Raw genomic sequence first — 16,071 nt, 5'->3', positions numbered from 1 at the left:
TATCCAACCGGCGTGGAGGGGTCTGTCAAGCGGGCCCACCAAGGGGGGCAGGTCGGCCAGCAGGCCCCCCAAGCGGCCCTAGGGTGTACAAACAATCAATGGCCCAAAGAGCCAGGACAATGGCCATTTACAACCCCATCCCTGTCAAGCAGAGCTGTCTTACAGTAAACCGGTCAATCTTCATCTTTAGTGAGGATTGTATCATACGGAAATATGCCAAAAAGATTACAGAATGGCCATATCCTTTGTTGCTTTAAACAACCTAGCCTATTTCTCGTACCATTACATTATTTTATTATAACATTATAGGCCTACTTGGGTTTTAATGGCTTGACGTTATGAAGCACATGGGGCAAGGTTCCAGACTACAGGGCATGATTATCTAAGTTAATTTACTGTAGCCAATGAGAAGATATGGCATGGAGGACACCCAGTTGTTGACTGGACTTTGTAATACAGTATAACCACTCTCAGTAGGCCTGTATAGCCATATCCACTCTCTCAGACCCACTCCAATAGGGTCCTGTTTTCTCCAGCTTTTGGCATCCTCTCTCTGGTAGGCCTACATGCAGCTAAGTTGCCTACCAAGAACCTGTCAGAGTGGTGTTTCTGATCCGTGGCATAAATCTGAGCTGTGGCTACAGAACAATTAACATGAAGGCTGGAGGTGTATTTTTTTTTTTCTCTCTCTTTTTCAACCCAAATGGCAGTGCAGTGAAAATCTTCTCAGCAGGATAATTTGATTGGTTTTGTAAAGCACCATAAATTATAGGTGAGGCCTATACTCGTTTTACTTTCTACTTGCCTAATGTATTTGATTCCGGTATATGGGCTAAGTAAACAAGCTTGTGTGATAGTCTGCCCAGGGGACTATGCCACTGTTAGGCTACATATCAAATAACTGCTGTATCGATCCGTTTGTTTCTCAGACCAAGTCTCTCCTAGCAACGTTTCAGCACAAGCGCTCTCCAAGGTGCTGAATCTACCCATGTGCAAAATGCTGCTCAACGGTAGGCCTAAATGGCAAGCTAGCGGGAAGGCTGTCTAATAAACAGATACAGTCTATTCTGCGTGCGTGTCCCATCAAAACAATAAGCCATGAGAATAAATGGAAATTAATTTTGCATTTAGCGTAGTTTACAAAACCAATTTGTTTCTTTTAAGGCAAAATGTATCATTATTGTCGTTTATGTCCCATAAAATGCTAGGTAGAAGTATATTGAAAACAATGATTGCAGCCACCTGTTGATATGACATATTTTGTATAATTTGCCAAATGAGGGATATCCTCTGCAGCTTGTGAAACCTGTGCATCAGTGGAGGCTGCTGAGGGGAGGACGGCTCATAATAATGGTAGTAACGGGGCAAATGGAATGGGATCAAACACCTGGAAACCATGTGTTTGATGTATTTGATACCATTCCACTGATTGCCACCAACCTCTTGTGCTGTGCTTAGGCCTCCTAGAGAAACAGTCAACCCTGAAGCATATTACATGAGATTGGGTTAATGAACCTGTGAGGTATTGCAATTAATTTACATTCATTTGTGTAATCGCATCCATTACTTAACTCTGGTGCTGTGTAAACACTTCTCAACCTTTAGCTTACCTGTGCATTTCCAAGCCACTTTCACAGTATTTTTCTCCCTTGAGCTAGATTCTAGGTTCATGGGAGCCATTGTAGCAAGAAAGTCCTGAGCTGCCCTAAGCCAGTGAATTATGTGTTTTTATCTGTTGATGTGCTGTAGCCCATTGCCTGAGCTAAGACCCTAGTCCTCTGTGCGCCACAGTCTCCAGAGGCGATAAACAACCATGCGATGACATGGACAGCAGCAACTGAGACATCATGTAAGTCAGCAACTGATAAATAACTCACTTCCCTCAGTCATGTTTAGTGTTGAGATCCAGTTCAACTGATAAATCACGCAGTTCCCTCAGTCATGTTTAGTGTTGAGATCCAGTTCAACTCATAAATCACTCAGTTCCCTCAGTCATGTTTAGTGTTGAGATCCAGTTCAACTAAAAAATTAAATTTTGGAAAAAAAGGTGCTATCTAGAACCAAAAAGGGTTCTTTGGCTGTTCCCATAGGAGAACCCTTTAGAACGCCTTTTGGTTCCAGGTAGAACCCTTTTGGATTTCATGTAGAACCCTTTCCACAGAGGGTTCTACATGGAACCCAAAATAGTTCTACCTGGAACCAAAAAGGGTTCTCCTATGGGAACAGCCGCAGAACCTTTTTGGAACCCTTTTTTCTAAAAGTGTAACTTAATTACTGTGCGTATGTTTTGCCATTAGGCTTCAGCTCTTGTATAATTTAGGTTAACCTACCTACTGTTGAGGAGCTTTTTAATATGGTAATTTTACTTCCTCTAGGTCCCATTCTTCTGTTTCTTCCTCCTCCTCTTCCTCATCTTCTTCTTCTGTTAGAATGTATTGCAGGTCATAGTTACTGTATGCCTAATGTTACACAGTAGTTTTTTCTTAACGGTTTCACTCCATTTGAATACCTGATCCTGGCCACCATTATAGCCAACTGCATCGTCCTTGCCTTGGAGCAGCACCTACCAGCCGGCGACAAGACCCCCATGTCAGAGCGCTTGGTAAGTGACCATTGCATGGGTCATATGTACCATACCAATATTATATCATATTTGATTATTGGTTAACTACACTCTTCTCTCCAAGTGAAAAATAGGTGTCAGTCATTATATTCTCACATACAAGAATAATATATATATACAGTGGCTTGCGAAAGTATTCTCCCCCCATTTTTCCTATTTTGTTGCCTTACAACCTGTAATTAAAATAGATTTTTGGGGGGGTTTGTATCATTTGATTTACACAACATGCCTACCACTTTGAAGATGCAAAATAATACAAATTGTAAAACAAACAAGAAATAAGACAAAAAAAATGAAAACTTGAGTGTGCATAACTATTCACCCCCCTAAAGTCAATACTTTGTAGAGCCACCTTTTGCAGCAATTACAGCTGCAAGTCTCTTGGGGTATGTCTATATAAGCTTGTAACATCTAGCCACTGGGATTTTTGCCCATTCTTCAAGACAAAACTGCTCAAGCTCCTTCAAGTTGGATCCGCTGGTTCCGCTGATGTACATCAATCTTTAAGTCATACCACAGATTCTCAATTGAATTGAGGTCTGGGCTTTGACTAGCCAATTCCAAGACATTTCAATGTTTACCCTTTAACCACTCAAGTGTTGCTTTAGCAGTATGCTTAGGGTCATTGTCCTGCTGGAAGGTGAACCTCCGTCCCAATCTCAAATCTCTTGAAGACTGAAAAAAGGTTTCCCTCAATAATTTCCCCTATATTTAGCGCCATCCATCATTCCTTCAATTCTGACCAGTTTCCCAGTCCCTGCCAATGAAAAACAAACCCACAACATGATGCTACCACCACCATGCTTTAATGTGGGGATGGTGTTCTTGGGGTGATGAAAAGTGTTGGGTTTGCACCAGACATAGCGTTTTCCTTGATGGCCAAAAAGCTGGATTTTAGTCTCATCTAACCAGAGTACCTTCTTCCATATGTTTGGGGAGTCTCCCACATGCCTTTTGGCAAACACCAAACGTGTTTGCTTATTTTTTCTTTAATCAATGGCTTTTTTTCTGGCCTTTCTTCCATAAAGCCCAACTCTGTGGAATGTACTGCTTAAAGTGGTCCTATGGACAGATACTCCAATCTCCGCTGTGGAGCTTTGCAGCTCCTTCAGGGTTACCTTTGGTCTCTGTGTTGCCTCTCTGATTAATGCCCTCCTTGCCTGGTCCATGAGTTTTGGTGGGCGGCCCTCTCTTGGCAGGTTTGTTGTGGTGCCATATTCTTTCAATTTTTTAATAATGGATTTAATGGTGCTCCGTGGGATGTTCAAAGTTTCTGATATTTTTATAACCCAACCCTGATCTGTACTTCTCCACAACTTTTTGGAGAGTTCCTTGGTCTTCATGGTGCCGCTTGCTTGGTGGTGCCCCTTGCGTAGTGGTGTTGCCTTTCAGAACAGGTGTATATCTTGTTTAGGCTAGGCATCCAGCTAGCGGGACAATTTACGGTTAAACTGGAGGGCGTGCAATTCAAGTAAATTATCATAAAAATTATGGATCTAAATATTTAGGTACATACAAGTGTCTTATATCGGTTGAAAGCTTAAATTCTTGTTAATATAAGTGCACTGTCCAATTTACAGTAGCCATTACAGCGAAAGCATGCCATGCGATTGTTTGAGGACGGCGCCACACATCAAAATATTTTTCCACCGGCACAGGTTTCATAAATTCACAAATAGCGATTAAATAGTCACTTACTTTTTGAAAATCTTCCTCTGATTTGTCATCCAATGGGTCCCAGCTATAACATGTAGTGTCAATTTGTTAGGTTAAATCCTTCTTTATATCTCAAAAAGTCTGTTTAGTTGGCGCCATCGATTTTAGTAATCCAGTCGTTCAACATGCAGAGAAAGGAATCCGAAAATCTACCGCTAAACTTTCTTTCAACAAGTCAAAATACATTTCTATTCACTCCTCAGATACCCTAAAATGTAATCAAACTATAATATTTCTTACGGAAAGAAGTATGTTCAATAGGAAACCGATTTTAGCAGGTGCGTCTTGTCTTCATCGCGCGCCCAAACACGAATTCCCAAGACTGTGTCCCTGTACTAAAACTCATATTTCTTATTTGTTTTGGAAGTTACAAGCCTGAAACCTTGAACATAGAATGCTGACACCCTGTGGAAGCCATAGGAATTGCATCCTTGGAGCTAGAATTCAGAATGCCCCTACACTTTCCATTGTAAGAGCATGGTCTCTCAAAAAAAAAAGATTCTGGGTGGTTTTTCTTTGGATTTTCTCCTACCATATCTATTGTGTTATAGTCTCCTGCATTATTTTAACATTTACAAACTTCAAAGTGTTTTCTTTCCAGTGGTACCAATTATATGCATATCCTGGCTTCAGGGCCTGAGCAACAGGCAGTTTACTTTGGGCATGTCAGTCAGGCGGAAATCACCAGATCTTATTTAGGGGCTTCATAGCAAAGGGGGTGAATACATATGCACGCACCACTTTTCAGCTAATTTTTTTTTAGCATTTTTTGAAACAATTTCACTTCACCAAGTTGTGCTATTTTGTGTATGTCCATTACATGAAATCCAAATAAGAATCCATTTAAATTACAGGTTGTAATGCAACAAAATGGGAAAAATGCCAAGGGGGGTGAATACTTTTGCAAGGCACTGTACTGTTACCCATGCAGGCAGCTGGGGTTTCTCACCAGTTGTGCTGTCAGCTAACCAGTATCACACAGAGGTGACTTTGATCCCCCTGCTTACAGACACTTTAGGCTCCCTATTGAACTCTGTTGTTAAGTCGTGCCATTAAAAGGGTCAATGCTGTGAGCGCCTCCACCCAATCAAATAGACTTAGCTGGTTGGGACATGCTGGTTGTTTTAAGAATTAAATGTCACTCCCTTCAGGCAAAGTGCCTCACAGCTGCACCCACTAATTGATCCGCTCCCCCAGATAGACCAAGGCTCTGTCTGAAATATTGACGTGACTCACTCCATCATGATATTAACCCATCAAATTGCTTTTTAACTCACATTCAGCCCAAAAATCACATTATAAACTAATGATGATGGATATCAGTGGTCACTTACATTCTCAGCCTCTCTTGTCTTAACAGGACGACACAGAGCCCTATTTTATTGGAATATTTTGTTTTGAAGCTGGCATTAAGATCATCGCCCTTGGCTTTGCGTTTCACAAAGGCTCCTATCTTCGAAATGGCTGGAATGTAATGGACTTTGTGGTGGTGCTAACAGGGTGAGTACTGAGCTAATGGCTCATGCTAAATGTTCACACTGCTTTAAAATGACAGACCTGATCCTGACTAGATTAATGAGAAAGCACAATGTTACTGTGTGTGGTGTGTGTGTTGTGTTGTGTGTTTCATTGAACATTTCTTATGATCATGATGAATTGTGATGCACTGGAGACACTGGGAATGGCTGAAATTCATTGGATCGATCATCCTCTTCTTTTAGACATAACTGTATATATGCATGAGAATGGCGCAGAAGGAGATGGCTGCCGTTTTACAATCCCGTAACCAATTGTGCTATTGTGTATGTTTTTTCACGTTATTTGTAACTTATTTTGTACATAATGTTTCTGCCACCGTGTCTTATGACCGAAAATAGCTTCTATATATCAGGACAGCGATTACTCACCTCGTATTGGAGGAATACTTTTTCATCAACGAGTCGGATGGGAAAGATTTAATTCAGGTGCCCAACAAGGCCCTCATCCCCGTCATTCGCAGGAGAAAGAGACGGAGGTATCGTGGACGAAGGTCCGGGTGCCTTGTAAGGATCCGTCGCCAAGAGGGTAATCTACCTTTACCATCGGTCCTATTAGCCAACGAACAATCAAACGATAAAAAAATAGACAAACTACGCTCACGTATATGCTACCAACGGGACATTAAAAACTGTAATATCTTATGTTTCACTGAGTCGTGGCTGAACGATGACATGAATAACATACAGCTGGCAGGTTTTAAGCTTTTTTCAGCAGGATAGAACAGCAGCCTCTGGTATGACAAAAGGGGTGGCGGTCTATGTATATTTGTAAACAACAGCTGGTGCACGAAATCTAAGGAAGTCTCAAGGTTTTGCTCGCCTGAGGTAGAGTATCTTATCATAAGCTGTAGAGCACACAATTCTCCAAGAGAGTTTTCATCTTTGTTTTTGGTAGCTGTCTATATACCACCACAAACCGATGCTGGCACTAAGACCGCACTCAATGAGCTGTATACGGCCATAAGCAAACAAGAAAACGCTCATCCAGTGGCCGGGGACTTTAATGCAGGGAAACTCAAATCCGTTTTACCTAATTTCTACCAGCATGTTAAATGTGCAACCAGAGGGAAAAAAAACCCTCTAGACCACCTTTACTCCACACACAGAGACATGTACAAAGTTTTCCCTCGCCCTCCATTTTGGCAAATCTAACCATAATTCTATCCTGATTCCTGCTTACAAGCAAAAACAAAAGCAGGAAGCACCAGTGACTCGGGTCAATAAGAAAGTGGTCAGATGAAGCAGATGCTAAGCTACAGGACTATTTTGCTAGCTCAGACTGGAGTATGTTCCTTGATTATTCCGATGGCATTGAAGAGTACACCACATCATTCACTGGCTTCGTCAATAAGTGCATCGATGACGTTGTCCCCACAGTAACTGTATTTGCATACCCAAACCAGAAGCCATGGATTACAGTCAACATCCGCAGTGAGCTAAAGGGTAGAGCTGCCGATTTCAAGGAGTGGGACTCTAACCTGGAAGCTTATAAGAAATCCTGCTATGCCCTCAGACGAACCATCAAACAGGCAATACGTCAATAGAGGACTAAGATTGAATCGTACTCCACCGGCTCCGATGCTCGTCGGATGTGGCAGGGCTTGCAAACTATTACAGACTACAAAGGGAAGCAAAGCCGCGAGCTGCCCAGTGACACGAGTCGACTAGATGGGCTAAATTACTTCAACGCTTGCTTCGAGGCAAGTAACACTGAAACATGCGTGAGAGCATCAGCTGTTCCGGACGACTGTGTGATCACGCTCTCCATAGCCGATGTGAGTAAGACCTTTAAACAGGTCAACATTCACAAGGCCGCAGGGCTAGACGGATTATCAGGATGTGTACGCCGAGCATGCCCTGACAACTGGCAAGTGTCTTCACTGACATTTTCAACCTCTCCCTGTCTGAGTCTGTAATACCAACATGTTTCAAGCAGACCACCATAGTCCCTGTGCCCAAGAACACTAAGGTAACCTGCCTAAATGACTACCGACCCGTCGCACTCACGTCTGTAGCCATGAAGTGCTTTGAAAGGCTGGTCATGGCTCACATCAACACCATTATCCCAGAAACCCAAGACCCACTCCAGTTTGCATACCGCCCCAACAGATCCACAGATGATGCAATCTCTATTGCACTCCACACTGCCCTTTCCCACCTGGACAAAAGGAACACCTACAGTTGAAGTCGGAAGTTTACATACACTTAGGTTGGAGTCAAACAATTTAAAGGCAATGCTACCAAATACTAATTGAAACTTCTGACCGACTGGGAATGTGATGAAAGAAATAAAAGCTGAAATAAATCATTCTCTTTACTATTATTCTGACATTTCACATTCTTAAAATAAAGTGGTGATCCTAACTGATCTAAGACAGGGAATGTTTACTAGGATTAAATGTCAGGAATTGTGAAAAACTGAGTTTAAATGTATTTGGCTAAGGTGTATGTAAACTTCCGACATCAACTGTATGTGAGAATGCTATTCATTGACTGCAGCTCAGCTTTCAACACAATAGTGCCCTCAAAGCTCATCACTAATCTAAGGACCCTGGGACTAAAGACCTCCTTCTGCAACTGGATCCTGGACTTTCTGACGGGCCGCCCCCAGGTGGTAAGGGTAGGTAACAACACATCCAACACGTTGATCCTCAATACAGAGGCCCCTCATGGGTGCGTGCTCAGTGCCCTCCTCTACTCCCTGTTCACTAATGACTGCATTTCAAGGCACGATGCCAACACCATCATCAAGTTTGCCGTTGACACAACAGTGCTAGGCCTGATCACCAACAACGATGAGATAGCCTACAGGGAGGAGGTCAGAGACCTGGCCGTGTGGTGCCAGGACAACAACCTCTCCCTCAACGTGATCAAGACAAAGGAGATGATTGTGGACTACAGGAAAAAGACGACCGAGCACGCCCCCATTCTCATCGACGGAGCTGCAGTGGCGCAGGTTGAGAGCTTCAAGTTCCTTGGTGTCCACATCACATCAAAAGGTTTTACAGCTGCACCATCGAGAGCATCCTGACTGGTTTCGTCACTGCCTAGTATGGCAGCCGCTCGTCCTCCGACCGCGTACGGCCCTGTACATCACTGGGGCGAAGCTTCCTGCCATTCTGGACTTCTATACCATGCGGTGTCAGAGGAAGGCCCTAAAAATTGTCAAAGATTCCAGCCACCCTAGTCATAGACTGTTTTCTCTGCTACCGCACGGCAAGTGGTACCGGAGCGCCAAGTCTAGGTCCAAAAGGCTTCTTAACAGCTTCTACCCCCAAGCCATAAGACCCCTGAACAGCTAATCAAAGGGCTACCCAGACCCCTCTTTTACGCTGCTGCTACTCTCTGTTTATTATCTATACATAGTCACTTTAACTCTACCTATATGTACATATTTCCTCGACTAACCGATGCCCCCGCACATTGACTCTGTACCTGTACCCCCTGTATATAGCCTTGTTATTGCTCTTTTACTGCTGCAGTTTAATTATTTGTTACTTTTATTTTCAAATGTTTACAATATCTATTTTTTGTTCAACACTCAACACTTTTTTTTAAAGCATTGTTGGTTAAGGGCTTGTAAGTTAGCATTTCACTGTTGTATTTGGTGCATGTGACAAATAACATTTTATTTGATTTGCAGTGGTAAAACAAATATTTTCTGGAATAGATATTCAGGGCAACAATACAGGATGCTATGGTAAACTATACCATAGAACGGCAGTATATTTGCAGAAAAAGAACAGGGCCACAATAGTAGAAGCGCTTGCACTGAGAGAGGAGTTGGCGTATTGGAGCGAGAATATCAGTGAGACAATAGGAGTGGAACTACGGGTGAGAGAGGAGCATGAGGTAACTACCGTAGGCTTTCAGTGAGGGACCATGAGGGAAAAGATGAAGGGGACGAGGAGAGAGTGGAGGAGACTGGAGGAGGGGTAATGACGAAGATGCTGTTACGCTGGAGAGAGTCCTCATGGGAGTTGCTCGCATCACCAGGGAGTGTCCTGGCTTGCTGTACCTATTGACTCTGACATTTATTTGTCCCATCTATTGGGGCTTACATCAGCTTTGACACCTAATTGCAATAAACCAATTCTCTGGAAGCCCTACTCCACCCACTTAGAAGTCAATCTCAGTGTTCCAACCTTTTGTTCTTGCTCAGTGGACGCAGGGGGAGCCAACCAGGGGCAATGTAATACGACCAATTCCTGGAACTGGTCTTGTTTCAGAGTAACCGTCACACAAAGCCGTGTGTGTGAGAGAGAGCTGTAGAGACAAAGGTAGCGAGCGGTCTGTCTGTCAGTACAGTGTGTTGTTAGGGAAAGGTTAGGGCTATTGACAGCTTGTCACAGCCTCTACATGGACCTGTCACCATCACTGAACACACAGGGCATCATTCTGCTATGCTTCCATATTCACTGCCACTACTTGTGGATAGGGCTGCATGGGGAGGAAGGAGGGGAGGCAGGGCTGATTGAAATTGGGGCAGAGCAGCCTGACATGATAACCATAACTGAAGGGCTGTGGTGGATGAGAGCCTTTACAGGAGCAGTCTGGCCCTGTTATCAGTGCCATGCTACAGTGAGTGATTGATCCATGTTGTCAGTCTCTGACAGCTATTGGATCACCATGTGCTGCATGCACATCAAAGTGCTGCATGCTACCCCAATGGCTGTAACTACAGGGTGTGCCTAGCAGGAAACCAATCGCCATAGCAATTACCATTGCTGCCTCACTGATTATTAATGAAACCCATTCTTACCATTCCCTGGGATATGAGTACTTGAAGCAGGTATTAAGTCAATACCAAGATCGCCATACATTTCAGATCAGCTACAGCTACCTTATAAGTAAAAGCAGTGATTGTGTACCATAACGTTAGGTGTGAGTTTTCTATTTTTAACAGTATTGTGTACAAATAGTGTTCCGTTAATGGTGATGAATTTATTAAGAAGATGAAGATCTTGCACACGTTTGGCCCCAGGACACGTGTGGGCCGTGTTTCACGTGCTGGTGCTGGTGGTAATCACATGTGGGGGTCTGTGAATGAAAGGGCTTGTATTGAGCTCCCACAGGCAGGGCCAGCCCTTTAAATCAAATCAAATCAAATGTTCCAATAAGACGTTGGGTGTTGCTAATAAGAGCATACAGTGGGGTCTGGAATTATTGGGTCCCTTAATGGAAAAATTATATTATTTTATACTAATCCAATTGCTCAGGGAAAGATGTATTTTTAACAAGTAAAAATCTTGACAAGATAGGGGTCCAAATGATTGGATCTCCAGTTTTCAATACTCCAGCACCCTCCCCTTGCAAGGATAATGGCACTGAGCCTTTTTCTAAAATGTTTTATGAGATTGGAGAACGCTTTGGGAGGGATCTTAGACCATTCCTCTATACAGAATCTTTCCCGATCCCTGATATCCTTTGTCTGCACTCTTCAATTCAAACCACAGGTTTTCAATGGGGTGCGGAGTCTGGGATCTGATTTTGTGGTCAATTAACCATTTCTTTGTGGATTTTGATGTGTGTTTGGGGTTATTGTCTTGCTGGAAAATGTACTTTTGTATTCGAACGGTTATTACGGTGGCTGTGGTCATGTGGCTGGCCAATTACCATCATCCAAAATCCCATGACTGCCACACCCCTACTGTTCACTGCAAGATAACAGTTGTCACGCTCAAATGTCCACTTCAAGTTATACAGAGTGCTTACCCACTGTCTCTCAGACATCTGGGAAATATTGTGTACAGTGCAGTACTATACACTACATGCACATACACTACTAGTCAAAGACTTCTACACTCAAGACCTAAACATGAAAAGTTACATTTCAAAATGGCTCTTAAAGTTTTTATAATAGTCATTTTACAACTACAGCCATGATAGAGCGGTTCATAAAGCTTCCCAACACATCCCAATGGTACATCACATTTCACAGAGATTGATTCAATCCAATGACTTCGACCAGTATTGACAAGTAAAGGTCCATTGAGGATGCAACAGCAACGTAATATACTCCCCAAGGTCTTTAAACAGAGCAGGATAGAGAAACCAGGAGATTGGTTCAGGAAGTGCAACCGCTGCAAAAAAAAATCTATTTCTTTGGCCGGAAAATAGAACAGCCACAATGCAAGATTGGAAAACAGCAACAAAAGAACTGAGGCAACTTGAACACAATGATAGCTTAATACTAAATAGCAATGGTTGGAGCGATGCCACTGTGACTGTCCTCATTTAACAAGTCCGCTGGTAATGTGCCTTGTACAATGGGGCAGATGTTTTTTTTTGTAAAAAAAAAAAATCATATTGTGAAACAAAAGAGGAGCCAATCAACCACCTCCATTTCCCATCAGACGGTGACAATAGTTTTTGTTGTTGTTGAGAGAAACCTTATCTTGCTTCTGCTGTTTGTTAGGGCTCGAGACAACTCGTTACAGCTCGCTAATTGATTGGGAGAATGCTGGGCAGACAGGCGGAGTTGCAACATCAACATCAACAACATTCTACAATCCAACTAACACCAGCACTTACCTCCAACACACTCCGTCTGCTGGGCCTGGAGCACTCTGCTTCAACGCTTCTCCTCCGCTCCTGACTGCATGTGCTGCCATAGGAATGGAATGAATAGAACGGGCGTCCCCATTCAAGTCAATGATGGTTTAATGGTTGGACTGGCAGCCATTGCAGCTGTACCCATAGGAGCAAAACAGGAAGTAAAATGTGATTTGTTGATTCAACTCAAATGACATGACAAAAAATACATTCCATTTCACGAGTTACATCAATTAACATCATTTGGATGAACCTTCTACATTACCAAATACCAGGCAGCCGTTGCAAGTGCACCCATGAGTTTACCAGTCAAATTGCCAGGATAAGAGGTTCCAAGCCTATTTTTATGACGGTTATTTTATTTCCATGACGGTCGTTATCCACAACTGTCGGTTACGGTAATTGTGCCAACCCTAGTGAATAGTGATGACTGAGGTTGTAGAGAGAGAGAGAGAGAGAGAGAGAGGGGAGCAGCAGTGAGCTATAGAGCTGAGGGATGTGGGGTATGTAGAGAGAGAGACAGAGAGAGAGCGAGAGAGAGGGAAGGGAGCAGTGAGCTATAGAGCTGAGGGATGTGGGGTCTGTAGAGAGAGAGAGAGAGAGAGAGACAGAGAGAGAACGAGAGAGAGAGAGGGAATGGAGCAGTGAGCAGTAGAGCTGAGGGATGTGGGGTCTGTAGAGAGAGAGAGAGACAGAGACAGAGAGAGAACGAGAGAGAGGGAATGGAGCAGTGAGCAGTAGAGCTGAGGGATGTGGGGTCTGTAGAGAGAGAGAGAGAGAGAGAGAGAGAGAACGAGAGAGAGAGAGGGAATGGAGCAGTGAGCAGTAGAGCTGAGGGATGTGGGGTCTGTAGAGAGAGAGAGAGAGAGAGAGAGAGAGAGAGAGAGAGAGAGAATGGAGCAGTGAGCAGTAGAGCTGAGGGATGTGGGGTCTGTAGAGAGAAAGAGACAGAGAGAGAGAGAGAGAGGGAAGGGAGCAGTGAGCTATAGAGCTGAGGGATGTGGGGTCTGTAGAGAGAGAGAGACAGAGAGACAGAGAGAGAACGAGAGACAGGGAATGGAGCAGTGAGCAGTAGAGCTGAGGGATGTGGGGTATGTAGAGAGAGAGAGACAGAGAGAGAGAGAGAGAGAGAGAGGGAGGGAAGGGAGCAGTGAGCAGTAGAGCAAGGGATGTGGGGTCTGTAGAGAGAGAGAGACAGAGAGAGAGCGAGAGAGAGAGAGAGACAGAGAGAGAGAATGAGAGAGAGAGGGAAGGGAGCAGTGAGCAGTAGAGCTGAGGGATGTGGGGTCTGTAGAGAGAGAGAACGAGAGAGAGAACGAGAGAGGGAGGGAAGGGAGCAGTGAGCAGTAGAGCTGAGGGATGTGGGGTCTGTAGAGAGAGAGAGAGAGAGAGACAGAGATAGAACGAGAGAGAGAGAGGGAAGGGAGCAGTGAGCAGTAGAGCTGAGGGATGTGGGGTTTGTAGAGAGAGAGAGAGAGAGACAGAGAGAGAGAACGAGAGAGAGAGAGGGAAGGGAGCAGTGAGCAGTAGAGCTGAGGGATGTGGGGTCTGTAGAGAGAGAGAGAGACAGAGAGAGAGAACGAGAGAGAGAGAGGGAAGGGAGCAGTGAGCAGTAGAGCTGAGGGATGTGGGGTCTGTAGAGAGAGAGAGAGAGAGCGAGAGAGAGGGAAGGGAGCAGTGAGCTATAGAGCTGAGGGATGTGGGGTCTGTAGAGCGAGAGAGACAGAGAGACAGAGAGAGAGCGAGAGAGAGGGAAGGGAGCAGTGAGCTATAGAGCTGAGGGGTGTGGGGTCTGTAGAGCGAGAGAGACAGAGAGACAGAGAGAGACAGAGAGAGAGCGAGAGAGAGGGAAGGGAGCAGTAGAGCTGAGGGATGTGGGCTCTCCAGTGAGCTGTGAAGGTCTTAATCAACCTCAGCTCTTCTCCACCACCATCATCCATTCTGCCATGATGCTCTCTGATGCTCTCAATAAGTAATGCCTCAAATTTATGTCCCCATTTTCCTTATTTAGAACACTGCTTCTTCTTCTGTCGTTGTGTCAGTGGAAGCTCGGACATATTGTTTGATGGATTCACCACTGGACTGTGCTGAGTGTGCTCCTCAGAATTGTCTTGAATGCTGGGGGGGCCTTTCCTGTTTCCCAGTGTACCTGATTCTGTGTGTTCCCTATTATTGGTTGGTTGCTATCGATTCATGCATTTTAAAGCATGTGTTTTGACAGTGAAAAATGTGCTTATTTTTACCTGTATACCCTAGTAGCCTTGTTGTGTACAGTCAGAACCTTGCGGGAATATTGCTATGTGATAAACAGAGGTGTGTTTGCTGTGTAAATGCTATGTAATTATCAAGGGAGCTTCACCCTCTACAGTCTCCCTCCTCCAGTACTAACACTAGGAATAGATGTGCTATGGTTTTCTTCACACTCCCCAACAGTACCAGCAGTAGTAACAACCGATTGACTTCTAGATGTGTGATACATCATGTAAGGCTTTTGACACATTGTGACGTTGTGCTGAGAATCGAGCTATATCATAAACCTAGCAGGAGATGAGATGGGATAGGAGATGGGGTCGTTCTGTGGTTGGAGCTAATGCAGAAGAGGGCCAGATATTCATCAAAGGAGCGGTGGGATTGTGCTGTGAGGATGTGTTCTAATCAGCAAGCCACTCTCCCAAAGAACAGCAATGGAACAAACAGCTGAATTATTCATTGTGTTTCCCTGTGTGGAGGAATCAGCCTAGTTAGTTGGAGTGTGCTTTTTATCCACTGTGAAAAGGTTAAGCACATGTTTTATAAACCTATGAATATTACAGAAAATATTATCAAGTTATATCAAAAGGCTGTAAAGAAGTTCTAAGCGGTGGAAATCATTTTCTAGATTTGGGAGTAAGTAGCGCAGATGTAGATTTTAGATATACCATCTTAGTTACCGCCTTTAGTACTTCTGCAATAGACGACTGACTGGCTCAGTGAAGTTTGAAAATGGTTGTTGCGTCTTAACCTTGTGGCGTGTATTCATGCATGTCAAGTGAAGCCAGGCTTCCCCAAAACATTTACCAAGAAAAAAAGGAGAAAAAACATAAAATAACATATATTTCATCTCTCTGTGTTTCATCATTTTCCTTCAATTCGCAAGAGGTTGAATGTATCTCACCGGAGAAAGAATTTGAGCGAGTGAAACAGCACTCCTCTGTCTCTGTATGTGTAGGCTATCAACCTGATGCTGTTTGGTCAAAAAGAGTATGACATTGTTGCTGTCCGTAGTATTGGATGCAAGGGAAGCCAGCGATCATTTGGCCTCCCTTGATAAAAGAAGTATAAAATAATAGCCAATCAGCGTTGAGCTTAACTGTGAATGGCCCTGACGCACCCAAAAAAAGAGTAAAGGGGAGCCAGCCACTTCACTCCAATCACATTACATTGAGAGCAATACGTTATTAACAGAAACAACTTGAATTGTTGCATCTCGTTGTGTTGTGCTTTTTTTCGACTTGCACGAACACACACATTAATCAGAACCATGGGCAGCCACATCATATTTAGCTTCCATTGATTGGACTAAATAGTTTTTTTGGTATCTTTTAGTTGTCACTGTATTCAGACTAAGCAGAGGTGATTTGATGATGTTGAAGTGGTGCT

The 16,071-nt window shown here is 43.8% G+C and overlaps 1 protein-coding gene across 1 annotated transcript in view; it reads left to right on the top strand.

Annotated features, from left to right (window-relative positions):
• The first annotated feature begins 982 nt into the window (after window positions 1-982).
• LOC115199912 (voltage-dependent N-type calcium channel subunit alpha-1B) overlaps window positions 983-16,071 on the top strand; it is a 141,867-nt gene continuing 126,778 nt past the window's right edge. The window contains exons 1-4 of the mRNA XM_029762453.1: window positions 983-1,010; window positions 1,750-1,849; window positions 2,532-2,602; window positions 5,700-5,839. Of these exons, the coding sequence (XP_029618313.1) occupies window positions 1,819-1,849; window positions 2,532-2,602; window positions 5,700-5,839 (242 nt within the window). The 5' untranslated portion in view covers window positions 983-1,010; window positions 1,750-1,818. The remainder of the gene's footprint in view (window positions 1,011-1,749; window positions 1,850-2,531; window positions 2,603-5,699; window positions 5,840-16,071) is intronic.

This window comes from Salmo trutta, chromosome 9, assembly GCF_901001165.1.
Source record: "Salmo trutta chromosome 9, fSalTru1.1, whole genome shotgun sequence".
Classification (NCBI taxonomy): Eukaryota; Metazoa; Chordata; class Actinopteri; order Salmoniformes; family Salmonidae; genus Salmo; species Salmo trutta.
Note: the sequence above shows the minus strand (reverse complement) of the source record. Positions and strands in the feature narration are given on the sequence as shown.